We start from the raw sequence: 16,531 nt of genomic DNA on the forward strand, positions 1-16,531 counted from the left end.
TCTTCTTACGTCTTTCGCCAGATACGGTCTCCAAAACTGAACACAATACTCCAAGTGGGGCCTCACCAATGACCTGTACAGGGGCATCAACACCTTCTTCCTTCTACTGACTACGCCTCTCTTTATACAGCCCAGAATCCTTCTGGCAGCAGCCACTGCCTTATCACACTGTTTTTTCGCCTTTAGATCTTCGGACACTATCACCCCAAGGTCCCTCTCTCCGTCCGTGCATATCAGCTTCTCTCATAGCTCCACATCATTCTCTTCTTGGGCTGAGAGCTTTTCAGCAGCCCCTCGTAACGCCTGCAAGAACCTAAAAAGAAAAGTCCTTAAAAATAAATGTGTTAATTTTACAATTAGCTTGTCTTAGAAAAATAAACTTGTATAGAATGAATTATACTAGTTTGTACATAGGTCGGCCCAAATTATACTAGTTTGTACATAGATATGCCTAAAAATATGGTACTTTGAAAACAAACAAAACACCATGCTATTTCCTTACCTTTATTTTGAGAACTGGAATTTCCCTGTCATGCTCGACCCCTGGCGGAAAGTTAGCTAAATGTAAATAAAAGAAACCTGTTAGAGGAAGATGGTATAAATGTATGACATCATTTATAAAGTAACTTAAAAATCAGGCATAGTTGTAGCATGAAAAGGAAAAATAAAGTAACAATATATATATATTTTTTTTTTTTAAATTATTATTATTATTATTATTTTAATCTTTATTCATTTTGAAGCCATAAATAAGTGCAACATATTATACAATCATATTACACTATAAAATCACTTAAGTTCAATCAAAATTGTAATCTATGACAAATAGATATATCACCCCCCCATACTCATATTCAAAAATTGCACTCAAATTAAAGAATTAAAAATATTTTCCAACCCCCCCTCCCACCCACCCACCCTGGACGTGCATGAACAAAGGGCAAAATCAACAATCACTCTTTTCAAAATTTTGTCAATGGTTCCCAGATCATCAGAAACTTCTTATAATGTCCCTGTTGTTTAGCCATAATACGTTCCATTTTAAAGACGTGACACAGAGACTCCCACCAAAAGGTATAGTTCATTCGATCCCAGTTTTTTCCAATTCCTTAAAATAAGCTGTATGGCAACCCCTGTCATAATAAAGAGAAGTTTGTTATTGTGAGATGATATTTGGCTTTTAGCTCTCATCAAAGTGGCAAATAGCACAGTGCCATGGATTTTCCATTACTTTGTTCACCTGATCCCAAATGGATCTCCAAAATTGAAGTATCAAGGGACAATAATATAATAAATGATCTAATGTCCCAGTTCAAGATGACAGTGCCAACATCTATTAGACTTGGAGCTATCTGATTTCTGTAATCTAACCGGAGTCCAACATGCTCTATGTAAAAAGAAAAACCACGTTTGTCTCATAGATGCAGACACCGTATATCTCATTCTCCAAGTCCAGATTCGTGGCCATTGAGACGCAGTAATTTGATGCTTTATCTCAATGCTCCAAATGTCACGAAGACCAGTTTTTGGTTTCTTATTCAAAAATCCAAATATTAATTTATACCACTGAGCGGCCTGGTGACCCAGGAAATCCATCTGGAAGCACAGGAATGGCAAACTATACTGATTTTTAAGATTTTTTTTCAGTCAGGAAACCCCTTCTGAATGACCTGCTTCAACTGCAACCACCTATAACTTTGAGATTTAGCAATACCAAATGTTTGTTGCAGTCGTGAAAAATCAAGCAGCTTACCGTCTGATGCTACATCATCTAGAGTACGAATGCCTTAAGCCCACCAATTTGAATCTTGGAGTTCAACCAAAGGGACTGACAAGTGGATTTATGAATTGGAACAGCTGCTAAATTATTAATAAATTTTAATGTTTCCCAAGTGTCCAATAAAATTTTATTGTCCTTATACAGCCTAGGCATCTTGATACTCAAAACGTGACACAATCTCAATGGAAACAGGAGTTGCCATTCCAACCATAACCAGTCTGGAAGATTTTCCATGAGCTCTGGGAGGATCCAATAAATACCCTGACGCATTATATAGGCTTGATGGTACCTATAAAAATTTGGAAAATTTACCCCACCATCCACAATTGGCTTTTGTAAAGATACTAAGGCAATTCTTGCTGCTTTCCCCAGCCAAATAAATTTTGTGAGAATACTATTTAATTTCTTGTAAAAGGACCTATGAAAAAACACTGGTAACATGGTAACATACCCATTTGGTAACAAACCACAGGCAAAATCATCATCTTAACTGTTTGGATTCTCCCCCACCAAGTAACAGAATATATTATAAAGCAAACCATTCTTGGAAATTCGGATAAGCCTTCCTAGTCATTTTTCAAATGATAAAATTGAAGAATTTGTTTCTAAAAACTGTCATGCTAAATTATACCTTCCACTATACCAGGGGTAGGCAATTCCGGTCCTTGAGAGCCGGAGCCAGGTCAGGTTTTCAGGATATCCACAATAAATATGCATGAGATAGATTTGCATCTCCAGGAGGCAGTGCATGCAAATCCATCTCATATATATTCATTGTGGATATCCTGAAAACCTGACCTGGCTCTGGCTCTCGGGGGACCCGAATTGCCTACCTCTGCACTATACCATCCACGTTAGTGATGCTGTGTAAATGAGTAAATTAAAGCAGGGTGCAATGGAGGTTTTCCCTTTACTGCAAAGGTTTTTTTTTGTTTTCTGCTGAAAAACAGTCACAACTACTAACATTCTTGATGATACTTGTTCACAGGTGGGTTTTATAGACTACATTGTCCATCCTTTGTGGGAGACGTGGGCAGACCTTGTACACCCTGATGCCCAGGACATCTTGGATACTCTGGAGGACAATCGTGAGTGGTACCAGAGCACAATCCCTCAGAGCCCCTCCCCTGCACCCGATGAGCAGGAAGAAGGCCGCCAGGGCCAGACTGAAAAATTCCAGTTTGAACTGACACTGGAGGAGGACGGGGAGTCGGACACAGAAAAGGACAGTGGAAGTCAAGCGGAAGAGGACACTAGCTGCAGTGACTCCAAAACCCTTTGCACCCAGGACTCGGAATCCACCGAAATTCCATTTGATGAGCAGGTGGAAGAGGGGGAGGGGGAGTGCCATATGGACCCGTGCTTATCACAAGAAGAGCATTCTCCTGACACGTAACAGTGTGAAGACATCCTCACTCTCCTACTTTCTCTCATTCTTTCTTTTAAATTAGAAAATGGTTTCCAAAGCGTGTGTCTTATGCCACAAACACAGCACACCTTCCTGTCATCTGCCAGGATGTTTGTCGATCAAAACTGACAAAAATGAATCAGTTTGGCACTCAGGAATATTGTACTAGAAATTCACCTCCATGGCTGTAAAAAGCAAGAGGAAACCTGTCTACGAATGTTTTAATTGATCCTCAGCCTGGCAAATCTGGTCAACCAATTTAGAGTGGCTACACCAGTGTGTTCCAAGGAGTGTAACTGACCAGCAGAGTCTAATATATGGATTCATTTTTCTTTTATAATAGCTTTTATTTTCATTTCACAAATGAGAAGTCCTCAAATTACATCCATCCTAAGGTTTTTAAGAAAACAGCTGGAGCGTGTGAACTGTTTGTAACAGAAAGTAAACGCACATTACAAATGGGACACAATATGAATCTGTTACTTGGAAGAAGATGAGCTGTGGATTATTTTCTAATTTCAAGTCTTCCTGAAGCGTGACTCAAAAAAAAAAAAAAAATCAAGTGTGGCTCAGTGGGTTGCACTGACCTTTGCATTTTGTATCATATGTAAAACAGAGATCTTTTCTAGAATTTACCTTTTAGTATCATGTTCAAAACTTCATCAGCCACTGGTTAATTTCATTTCCAAAGAGTAACTTGCAAGTTTTCAGTACACCTCTGTGCTACACTGGATTCTACTTCTAGTTTTAGAATTTATTTTGCACCTTAGATTTTCATAGCAATTAAACAAGCTGCAGAAATATATTGTTTTAGCTAAGAATGACTTTATAGAAAGATTTTTGTAGGCAGGAACAACGCTCCCTCTAAGGATTGGCTGGGTGCAAGTAAATTTTTCTCATGGGAGCGGCAAGTTTTAAAACAAAACTTTTTGTGTGAGCAACACGTTCTAAAAAACCAATAATTTTTCCAGATTTGCAAATATTTTTGTGAGCGACCATGTGAAATCTGTGAGCGACGTTCCTAGAATGTATGAACAATTGCTCATGTGCTCAGCTTAGAGCAGGGGTGTCAAAGTCACTCCTCGAGGGCCGCAATCCAGTGGGGTTTTCAGGATATCCCCAATGAATTTGCATGAGATCTATTAGCATACAATGAAAGCAGTGCATGCAAATAGATCTCATGCATATCCATTGGGGAAATCCTGAAACCCCCACTGGATTGCGGCCCTCGAGGAGAGACTTTGACACCCCTGGCTTAGAGGGAACATAGTGCAGGAACCCTTTCAGTGCGGTATCATTTTTGGTTTAGCTATCATACTCTCCTTAGATTAGCACACACAAGAAAAAAAATACTGCATTGGACACTGTATAAATGGAGCATTTTCTTTGTTAAACATACACTGTCATATATAAGCTATATTTCTATTTTGGCCATAAGTGGATGGGAGGTGTGAGAGCACTAAAGATTTTTTAAAAAGCTAAAAATCTTATGCATTTCCCTTAAGGTAGAGGGGTTTGAGGATTCTTTTTCAAACACCATAGCCCAGAAAGGACCCTCACCCTGCACTGTGCCATGCTAAATTAGTTCCAATCTTAGGCATTTCCTTGACTTTCATTCCCATCTAATTTGCTGGTAGTTCCTTTCTGTCAGAGATATACCTTATCGTAATGCCTAGAAAGCCACCTCTTTTCATACATCACTTTTTGAAAATGATAATGCTTTGAACATGGAATAATTGAGATTTCTTTTGCTACCCCCCCCCCCCCTCCCGATCATCCCCTTAAAAACATCCAAAATATTTTTGGACATTCAGCTTGTGTTCAAAAAAGATTGAACAATTCAAAAGAAGTAGAGTTTATTTGCACTTAGCAATTTGAATGCCGAGAGTAGGCAATGCATCCTGTTTCTACCCTAGTGCAGACTTTCTTTAGGGACTTGGGCATTCTCTTGATCACAGAGCAAAGATTAACCTTTATTAATGCAACGTTTGGTGTGCAGAGGAGTGAAAGTGATGGTAATGGGCAACTGCTGGGGCAAATTGGAGACTTGTTTTTATGTTGGTAAAAGCTCCAGTGTCCATTTGCCAAGCTGATTTGAAAGCAAACAGTACAAAGAATTTTGATGCATTGAAATAAGAGACTACATCAGATTCAAAGGAGAACATGGAAATTATAAGCCTTAGTAAGTCTGAAGTTGAGCTTTAAAAGGGTAATTTTCAAAACTATTTCCATGGATAAAAAAGTGATTTTCCTACAGGAATGGGATTTTATAAAATTGCCTACCCTATAGGCAGGAGTAATTGAAGACATCTAGGGCCTGATTCTTGAAACACGCATCCCGATTACAGGCGGCGGTAGGCATTCTACCGCCATCTGGCAGCCAATCAGGATGCATGTTTTTTTTTTAATTGTGTGATGAAGGATGCCTAGATTGTAAACAGCTGTAGCACGTCTATGGAGAGACATAGAGACGCTTAAGCACGCCCAAGGCAGGGCATGGTTTTGCCTGGAAGTGGCCTTGGACGTGCTTAAGAGTCCCTGTGCGTCTCCGTAAGCACAAGACAGATACCTTAAATGTAGGCCTGCAAAATGCTGGCCTACATTTAAGGCATCTGTTCAGTGATGTAGACACAATTCTCTTTAAGACGCCAACGCATGATTGGCACACGATCGGTGTTCACCTACATTTAAGGCATCTGTCAAGATTGGCATCCTTTAGAGAATCAGGCTCCTTGTCCTGCTCCCTTTTAACTATTGTTCCTGGGGCAGGGTTGCAGTTTGGAATTACGCCCATGCATTTGATTTTTCATAAGAACATGCATCTTTGTAGTCAGGAAAATGCACAGTACTTTTAATTAGAAACTCCTGCAAAGTCAATGAAGTGGAAACAGTGCTGACAGTTAACACATATTACCCCTCATTCTATACCATTAGTAATCCAAATGTATTATTTGCTTGCTAAACTTTGAGAATACTAACACTTATGCACATAAGTGTAAGGTGGGTGCTAAACAATATTCTAGAACCAATGAGCGCAACCCAAGGGTTCTTTTACTAAGCCACTGTAAGAATTAGCCGTAGTGTACCTTACATAGGTCTTTCTTGCATACTAAGGCCATTTTTACAGCAAAAAAAAGTTTTTTCCCCTACTGTTTTCATTAACAGCCATGTGCTAACATTACCATTAGCAGGCGGCCATTTTAAAAAATTACTACATGAGCACTTAGGTGGTGGTAAGGGCTTTTGTTAGTGCAGAAATACCCACCCTGTGCCCTTGATATGCCCCAAGCGCACCGCCGCCCCCCTCAAAGAATAAAATTCTAAAAAAAATAGGCCACACACATGCCAAAATTTAACACGGGATGCTGTAGCATGGCCCGTTAGGATCTTTTTTTTTTTTTTTTTTTTGCTTAGATGCACAATAGCACCTAACATAGCTTAGTAAAAGAGCCCATTAATGTGTGAATACAGGGAGGCATACACATGAGCGGGGCTTCCACTTACGTGCCTAACCTACAGAATACTGTAAGCAATGTGATAACTTTCCACATTTAGGTGCACATATTTACATCTGCTGTTGAAATGGTTTAAGTGGGCACACTTAACTGTAGGCACATACAAGTAGTAGTATTCCATAATAGAATCTGGGTGCCCAGATGTCATTACAGAATTAGTAATCAACTTCCTGCATCTGGATGACTAACCTGTAACACTGAGTTATAGAATTACCCCCTTACCGCCAAATTTTATAAACGACACTAAAATTGTGCATGTAGCTGATGTACGTTCACAACTTAATTGATTAGTTGGCCTAAGTCGCAAGATTGTGGCGGTATAAAAGAATAAAGTTATTATTATTATTATTATTATTATTAATTGGCACTGATAATTGGCAATTAGCATCTCGTAATTGATGCTAATTGGGAATAATTAAAAATTACGCGCACAGCTCCAAAAGCAGGATTCTGTAAAAAGTATGCACCAGTTACAGCTCGTGAATTTGAAAAGGGGGCATTTCCTAAAAGTTAAGCACATTGTTATAGAATATGCCTGTTGTGCACATAACTTAGGCGAAAGGCATTTAGGCCTGGTTTTAGCTGGCCTAAATGAATGTGCATAAGTATGTGTCACACAGCGGTGCGATTCTATAAAAGATACACGAGCCTTGTAAAATTGCTCTTAGTGCAGTGTTAGTCGGCATCAGTTTTTTTAAGCATGATATATTGAGAATCAGGCCATTAACCCCTAAGTACATTCTCTCCTAGAATACACATTTTCCCAGCATGACAGTGTAAACTAGAAAGCTCATCTAGAAAGTTCCTCAACAGTCTGTGTCAGTCTGCAGCCAGAAGAATGTAAGGAAGGAAAGCCAGGATAGATCTTTGAACGGTCTGAATTGGTTTGTGGGGGGGGGGGGAGCTTTAGGCATATTCTCTCTCTTGTTTCCTTCTCGTGTCCCTCATCTCCTTCTGCAGTGCCTGGAATGTTACTATTAATTTTTTAAAAAGCAATATACTGTAAATTCCAAAAAGAAGTGCAGACCTGGAAGGTTTGTAACTGTACTAATGGTAAACTTTCAAAAACAGAATTACAGAATATTTGTGAAAAGCATCCATTCATGGACAATCAGAGAGCATGAAAGGGAGGATAGCGTTTTGTAGAGCTAGAAATTTAATGCACTGTACAATCCTTTCTATTTTATGTTGCCAAAGTGTATTGGAGCATTGCACAGGAATATATATCAATATTAGTTACAGGTAGCTTTGTAATTATAAATGTGGCTGTATAGTGGGAATCCTAACTCCATTCCTCGAGGGCTGCAAACCACTTGGATTTCAGGGTATCCCTAATGACTATGTATGAGATAGATTTGCATGCCCGGTGCCTCTATTGTCTGCATATCTTCTCTCTCGCTAATTCTTTAGGAATATCCTAAAAATCCTGTTGATTTACAACCCTCAAGAAACAGAGGTTGAGACCCCTGCTATACGACATAGGTGCTCTTTTACTATGCTGTACTAGTAAATGGGCTTGGCACGTCCTGATGCAGGAATTTTCCCAAGCACTAACCCCCAAATTCTGTATATCGCAACTAAGGTTGTGTACACACACCGGTGCAAATCGCTAATATGCACGCACAACATAATTAATTAATTGGCCTAATCATTGCCGATAATTGGCAAGTAACATTTCATAATTGATGTGTGAATTTAAAAAGGTGGCGTAGCCAGGGGCAGATCATGGGCATTCCTAAAAGTAATGCACATTGTTATAGAATATGCCTGATCGGCGCACAACTTAGGTGCGGGCATTAGGCTTGGCTTTAGCTGGCCTAAATGGGTGTGCTTAAGTTATGTAATGCATACAGGCACTGATTCTATAAAAGGTATGCACATCACTGCTCCCTCTAAGCTGAGCAGGAGTCCTCCACTTACATTCCTGTCAGTGGGGGGGAGGGGAGGGCGCTTTTATCATATTTTCAATAGTTATGGACAGGTTAACTGCAGGACTGCAGTGATTGAAAACACAGTATTGAAGCACCACCCCCTACTGGCAGGAATGTTGTTGGAGGACTCCAGTTTAAAGGGAACAGTAATGCACACCTTATAGAATCACACTAAGCTCCAATCTAGTTGCCACTGATTTTTGGAGCACTATATATAGAATTAGGTCTTAAGGCCCTGATTCTATAAGGTGTACCTATATCGGCACCTAATTTAATTGAGCAGTCGGCTCGCTCATTGCCATAACCTCACAATCAGCTTTAATTTGACTTAATTGATTCTAGAAAAAGTAAGCGCTTAGCCCAAAGCATCTAAAAGTGTATATGGTTAGGGGGGTGGATCATGGGTGTGTTTCGAGTTAGACACCTCTTTGTGGATTGGCACCTAACATTTAGGCGTAGAAAACCCTGATATAAATTGGGGATGCCTAAATGTTAGGATGTTTAGCGCCGCCTAAGCATGTTTCTATAACGGATGCCTAAGTTTTATAGAATCAGTGCCTATGTATAGGCGAACTCTATAGAATCAGGGCCTAAGCCCATGTCTAGCATGCCCATAATTTAGCCTCCTTCAGTTTTAGCATTTCTGTCTGTATGCTAACGTTAGCATTAATGTGCAGCAGCTGAGAATAAAATAACCCAAGAGCACTTACCGCCTCCTGTTTATGAGGTACTAAGGGCTTCTGCATTAAGGCCACGTTATTCAGTTTGTGGGCACTGAAATAGCATTTTCACACCCATTCTCTACTCCTGACATGCCCCTTCCTCCCAAAGATACGAAATCATAAATACCCCCTCGCCCCCAGCTAGCACATGCAAATGGTAAAACTAACACAAAACACTTTACCGCATTCTGTGTTAGGCCATTTTTCCTGCGTTAGGCCATTTTCAGGCAGTTTAGTAAAAGAGTCCCCTTTAGATAGGAAGTAACCTCGGGGGTAGTGCGTGGAAAGAAAACCTGGTATGCGTAGAGCACTACACTTTAGCTTGCATGTTACTGTTCTCGTTCATAAAGTTGTTTTTCTCTTTGTATCATTGTTAATGATTTATGATGCGACTGTAGGTAGAACAAATTGCATTCAAAGGAAAAAAAAAAAACTTGAATGAAATGGCTTTTACAGAGAGCTTTACAGCTATTCTTTTTAAAATGCATTTATTTATTTTACTGTTTTGTGCCATGCAACTTTTTTTTTCCTCACCAGATGACCTTACCTGTAATGCAGTCTTGTTTGTCTCTGTTTACAACTATGTATTTATTTTTCTGTACATACTGTAATGTTACGTGTAAAATAATTCTTATTATATCACATCACCCCAGCCTGGGTGGTGTTCTTGTATTTGAATACTCTTGGTGAGAGAATGAAAATTGTGTATACAGAGCACCCTGTACATTTTTTTTCTTCTGTAATATAGTATATGTCACCTTAGAGCTTGTTTATGGAAAATTTGAGAAAATATCAAATTCATAAAGATATATATAACTAAATATATATATATATATATGTATACATATATTAATAATAATAATAATAATTTAAAAGCTGCAGGTCTTTGGTCCCAGGGCTGTGCCTTAACTTCAAACAATATTTTATTCTGTTTTGCTGCATTTGATAGTGAGATAGTGTGACAATGGGACTGGGCATGGCACCATTATTTGGTGTTTGGTATTCCTTGGGTAACTAATGCCAGATAAAATATGCACCACATTACGGCTTGCTTGCCCCTCCTTTTGGGGGGCTTTCTTTGTTCTTCAGGCTTTTACAGCCAGCAGTGGTTTACCCTTCTGTGTTCAGTGGGCCTACGTTGGTTTTTATGACTTTTGTTTTCTAGCAAGCCTAGCTTGATAGACACTGCCACACACATGTAATATTTATAGCGAATAATGAGAAGTCTTTGGCATTTATGTATTTTTTTTTGGGGGGGAGAGGGGAACAGATCTCACCCAAATAATACATAATTCATGTATCTCATTCTTCTGCCTGGCTTTTCCTATTCAGCGTCTGTTGTGCTGCATGTGTAGAAATACGAGAATGAACTAGAGAATTTTTCGCACATTTTCAACCCCTTTTCAAACACTCGTATTTTGTTGCAAGAATGCCAGACCTTTTATTTTATATAGCTAGATAACTTTGCACAGGAATATATAGATGCGCTAGCCGAACAATGACTTTAAATCATTTTCTCTGAGCGCTAGTACTGGTCATACAATTGGAGTGTCGTGCTAGCTTCCCCCTACCCCTAACATCCCGCCACTGCAGCGGGGAGGTCAGAATTCCTGGTCGTACTATATTTCCTAGTGTAAGATGAAATACCTCTTCTCCATTCCACTGATGCCCAGTCCTACAAGCATGTGACTGTTTAGTAAAAGGGGAGATTCTTTTTCAAGGGTAAACGGAGCCTCCTTTTTTGACACACACACTGTAGATTTCAGCAGCCCTGGTCCAAAGGAATTTGATTGCTTTTGTTTTAAACAGTATAAAAGGGACACTATAACTATGAAAATCCTGAATGATTTTTTTGTTGTACTTTTTTGGTTGGGTTTTCTTTTTTTTTTTTTTTGGTATGTCTTTAGAATGGCAGCTTGTGTGGAGACTGCAAATGATTTTCAATGGTTTCTTAGCCTCTCTTTCAGCCTATGGGATAGTACTGTACATCAATACCTTCATAAGAAATTTTTATATGCAACAGAAATAAAAGCATGGGTTGATTCTGCCTATTTACTACTGTTTGTCTTTTCTTCATGTTGTATTAAGTGTTAATTTGATATTTCTACAGAACAGAAGGGATTGAATCATATGTGACCATGTCTGGGGAAAAGGCAACTACCATATATATACTCAAATATAAACTGAGATTTTGGGGCCAAAAATAGGGGTCTCAGTTTATATTTGGGTCCTCAAGTCTGCGTGCTCCCTGCCCCCACCTGTCCCATTGCAGGCCTCCTGTAGGCCTACCATAAGCCCTGGTGGTCCAGTAGTGAGCCATGACAGGAGTGATACTTCCCCCATTCTGTCCCGGCCTGCTGTTAACCACCCCGCTTCCTTTCTGCCTCACAGACCCCTCTCTAACATATCTTTTGAACCCTAGTGGTCTAGCAGTGAAGCGGAGTAGGAGCAATTTTTCTTCACCGCTGCCCTGTGCAGAGCTGGGATCATAAATGGCCGCAGAAGTTCCCAGGGCAGTCTCATGAGACCGTGAGAACTTGTGAGAGTGACCCAGGAACTTGCGCAGCCATTTCTGATTGCAGCTCCGCACAGGGCAGGAGTGAAGAAAAATAGCTCCTGCCCCGCTTCACTGCTAGACCACCAGGTTTGAAAAGGTATGTTGGAGAGTCTGGGAGGCAGGAGAAAAGTGGGGAGGTTAACAGTTGACCAGAACAGGACACAGAAAGGATCGCTCCTGTTGTGGCTCACCGCTGAACCACCAGGGCTTAAGGGAGGCCTTCAGTGGGCATCGAAGGTTGGATGCAAAGCTGGGCAGGGAGGGAGGGAGGGAGGGCTGGATGCAAGGAAGGGCAGTTAAATAGAAATCCCCCCCCCCCTGGTTTATATTCAAGTGAACCTTTTTGGAGGGTTACCTCGGTTTATAATCGGATCAGTTTATATTTGGGCATATGCGATAAATAGCATATGAGATCAGGTGTCCTATTCAGAATCCAGCCCCTAGTGCACACTTTTTGAGAGGAGTGCAAAGTATTACTGACAAATGACTTTGTCACAAGTTACAGCCCATCCCTAATTTATGTGGCATTTTCAAGTCATCAGTTTCAAAAGCAGAGATTTTGATAGTTTGTACCAAGCAGCACAATTGCAATTTTGAGATTGATTCCCATTAAAGCATGGAAGAGCAAATAGCAGCATTACTAGAACTTGTCATTTTACTGACAGCTATTTCTTCCCAACTGATTTCTTTTCAGAATAGCAATAGCTTTAAATTACAGAATAAACCACAGAAAGGACAGATAATTGATAGTGATACTGGAACTCTAGGGATACCTTTAGTAGAAAATGTAGACTGTCTTCATGCTGTGAATTCCAAGAAGGTTGCAATCACAAGCACGCTAGCTATATTCAAAGTTTCTATCACCAGTACTGGTTACACACACAAACCCTTCCACACCTAGATAAGTTACTCCATTATTTAATGTAATACAAATATTTATAGGCTGCCACTTTCAGTGTAAATACTGTACAATTCATAATAAACCTCACTTAATTTACCTTATTTAAAACAATTTGCAGCACCCACTAAATTATGTATAATAATGATTTTAAAAACTGCTTCCTAATATTCCTATAATTGTGTAAGTTCTTTAAATCAACAGGGAGCTTATTTCAGAGTCCTAGAACTGCTCCCAAAAAACATTGCACCCACTCTCTTCCAAATCTAAATTCCTTGGCTGACAGCAGTTCTAGGTTCTTAACATTGATGGGAACGCGTGTCTCTCTGTGGGATGTAAATCTTTAAATGACTTCTTTTAATAATTTGGGCTTATTCCATGAATTACTTTAAACACTAAGCACAAGATTTTAAATAGAATTCTAGCTTCCGCTAGCAACCAATGAAATGCATAAAGTAAAGGTGATGCGCTAGCCCACCATCTTTTATTTTTTTATTCAACTAGATTAAAGGGCAAATTCTATAAGAAGCGGCCAAAAGTTAGGCACTGTTCAGCGCAATTCAAGTAAAATTGGGTGCTGTTTAGTGAATCATGGCGTGGCACCTATTTTGGAGGTGCCCAATAAATAGGCCAGCTCTAGGTACAACCGAAAGGCTAGATGTACAGTGTACAGAGGAGGTCTGAACAGAGAAATGCACTAGCCAAATCTTGACTTTGAGGTGAGTGTCAAGAAGAACCAGGCCAGGAGTAAAAATATGGGTTAGTACTGTGTGTTAGTGAATCATGGCGTGGCACCTATTTTGGAGGTGCCCAATAAATAGGCCAGCTCTAGGTACAACCGAAAGGCTAGATGTACAGTGTACAGAGGAGGTCTGAACAGAGAAATGCACTAGCCAAATCTTGACTTTGAGGTGAGTGTCAAGAAGAACCAGGCCAGGAGTAAAAATAGTTTAATTATACTGTTCAAATAAATATTCTAAACTCTTTAACATCAGTTTAAATCAGTTTTAAAAATTCTTTACAAAACCGCAGGGCTGGGACAATGGGGGAAAAATTTGCCCCCTGTGTCATTCTCTACTTTGAAACGATTGATGAGTTGTATAAGCATAAATATACCCTTTGGTCGATTACTGTTAACTCATTGTTAGTTGATTTGCCTAAAAAAGATTTAAAAGCTTTACAAATAACTCAAAAAGCTGCTGTTCATTTAATCTCAGGAAGTCCTTTCTATAGTCACATTATGCTATCTTTTAAAGCAATTTCATTGGTTACCTATTCAGTGGCGAATTCATTAAAAAATTTAATGCTAATTTTTAAAATTATGAATAACCACTTTGGCTGCAAACCCTAAAGGTTTATGTGGCAGGGCGACTCCCCCCCCCCCCCTTCATTCAAGTAAGAAGGCACTACTTGATCCAGATTTTAAGCACATTAGACTCTCTTTTACTAAGCCATGGTAGAGGTTTCTACTGCAGCCCGGGGCGCTAAATGCTTAGACACTGCTTTGAGTCTCATATGAATTCTATGAGTGTCAGAGCAGCGTTGGAGCATTTAGCTCTCAGGCCATGGTAGAAACCTCTACCGCAGCTTAGATTGGAGATGTAGAGGGACTTGAGCTTTATGGTTGTAGGAGGGGGTGCCATTCTTCCAAGTTTGGAACTCCCTTCCAAAGGAATTGAGAAAGATTGAGTCTTTGAGTTCATTTAGAAAACTTTAAAAAGCACATCTGTTTTCTCAGACATTTTTTATACATTAAAACAGAAATTTTAGACATTGTTCAGGTTATCAGAATAGCACTGGGTCGTTCTTCAATGAAGGCTCTTGACAAAGTATTCAAAATCAAGGAAGTAACACTCCAAACGAAGATCAGACTTGTCCACACACTCATTTTCTCAGTGGTCAATTATGGATGTGAAAGCTGGACACTACGGAAACAGGACAGAAAGAAGATTGACTCATTTAAGCTTTGGTGCTGGAGATGAATTTTATCCTTGCCGAGGACTGCCAGAAAAACTAACAAATGAATTCTGGAAGATATCAAACCGGCTATGTCACTCGAAGCCCAAATGATAAAGTTATGACTGTCTTATTATGATCACACTGTCAGAAGAGAAAGTTCATTGGAGAATGACATTATTGTAACCCCTCCCACTCTTGCCCAAGCACTGCAGCTTCTTTTTCAATAAATCTGTAGTCGTGGTATACGAGTAGCCAGCTAAACACTCAGACAGAGGAGGCGGGAGTTCAAACAAATAACACTAGCCACTCCTAAATTAATAAATTATTAAGGAGAACCTGGCTAGAACTAAAGGTGGATTGAGAATCAGGTAAGATGTTACACGCTCAGTGAGTTGAATTAATAAATAACTTTTTTTTAAAAATTGGATATATATTTATTGCACTTATCCAATAAATAGTGTTTAAAACATTAAAAACTATTTTTAATCAGGTTTAAAAATGTTCAATAAGTTATAAAGTTCAATTATCCAATTAAAACCCTATACTAAACAGTTTGAACCTTGATCCAGTTACTAATTTACTGAAAAATATCACAAGAGTTTCTTACAAACTTCAAAATTCTCAATAAATTACCAATTTTCTTAGGATTTGCTCTAAAGCATTTAGAAATATGCTTATTCTTTGTAAAAAATATTTAATTAGATAACCGTTCAACCCTTAAGGTAAGTTTTTAATGTAAGTGTCTCAGAGTCTCATTTTCCTTCTTGTGTGTGATTGGGCCCCTTAAGTGAGAGAGCTGGAGAAGGGGCCCGATTGCATGCATCACATACTGAATGCATGTGACTTAGCATGTCTGCTGACATAGGAGAATGGGGGATAGAATCAGACATTGGGTAGATTGGAAGGCAAGTGGATGCATCGCCATAGCACATCACCTTCAGCATTACAGCTCCACTTACCACCCCATCTTGATGTGGCAATGAGTTCAGCTGAGCTATCAGCTGTCGTGAGCTCTAGCGGGTGTTATAGGCCTGTGTACTAACTGTCACAGTCAACCACACCTCCATCTTCCCCATGTCATGATTAGTTCCTGCCCCAACTGGCATTAGGCAGTTATTTATTTATTGTTAATATTTCTATTCTGCTTATAACATAACATAATAACAGATTTCTATACCACATAACCCTTAGTTCAATGCGGTTTACAAAAGATTATGCTATGAGTGAATACAGAGATAATGCAATAGGCAAGAATTAGCCAGCTACAAATTTAGAAAAAAGAACAGTTTTCAAAAGTTTTCTGTAGTGTTTTTAAGATATTGATCTGGTCAGTAATGGACGGAATTCTTTATCAAATTGAGCTGCTTGATAGGAAAGACAGTGCCCATGATATTTCTTATTTTTACAGCCCTTAACAGAAGGGAACATAAATAGGGCATGGGATTGTCTACTGTTCCCATGAATCATAGTAACAAATCTATCAACAAGGTAAAGCGGAGCAGCACCAAAAGCGACTTTATAGTATAAACATCCCAAAAGGCCTCAACTGGGAGCCAGTGTAGCTCACGGTAATAGGGGGTTACGTGATCATACTTCCTCAATCCGTAAATCATTCTAACTGCTGTATTTTGGACCAAGGTCAGCCTAGCCAAGTTTTTCTTTGTACTTGTCAGATATATAATATTATAATATAATATTGTAATAGTCCAGAATGCTAAGTAATAGAATTTGAACTAAAAGTGTAAAGGCAGAAGCGTCAAA

General features: G+C 39.3%; 1 protein-coding gene across 5 annotated transcripts in view; it reads left to right on the forward strand.

Moving 5' to 3' along the window:
- Positions 1 to 4,320, forward strand: part of LOC117354005 (cAMP-specific 3',5'-cyclic phosphodiesterase 4D) — a 1,294,824-nt gene extending 1,290,504 nt beyond the window's left edge. For all 5 annotated transcript variants that reach the window (XM_033930716.1, XM_033930743.1, XM_033930726.1 and 2 more), the window contains one exon: positions 2,769 to 4,320. In XM_033930716.1, coding sequence (XP_033786607.1) covers positions 2,769 to 3,176 — 408 coding nt within the window. In that variant the 3' untranslated portion in view covers positions 3,177 to 4,320. The remainder of the gene's footprint in view (positions 1 to 2,768) is intronic.
- The last annotated feature ends 12,211 nt before the right edge of the window (positions 4,321 to 16,531 follow it).

Source organism: Geotrypetes seraphini, chromosome 1 (assembly GCF_902459505.1).
Source record: "Geotrypetes seraphini chromosome 1, aGeoSer1.1, whole genome shotgun sequence".
NCBI classification, from domain to species: Eukaryota; Metazoa; Chordata; class Amphibia; order Gymnophiona; family Dermophiidae; genus Geotrypetes; species Geotrypetes seraphini.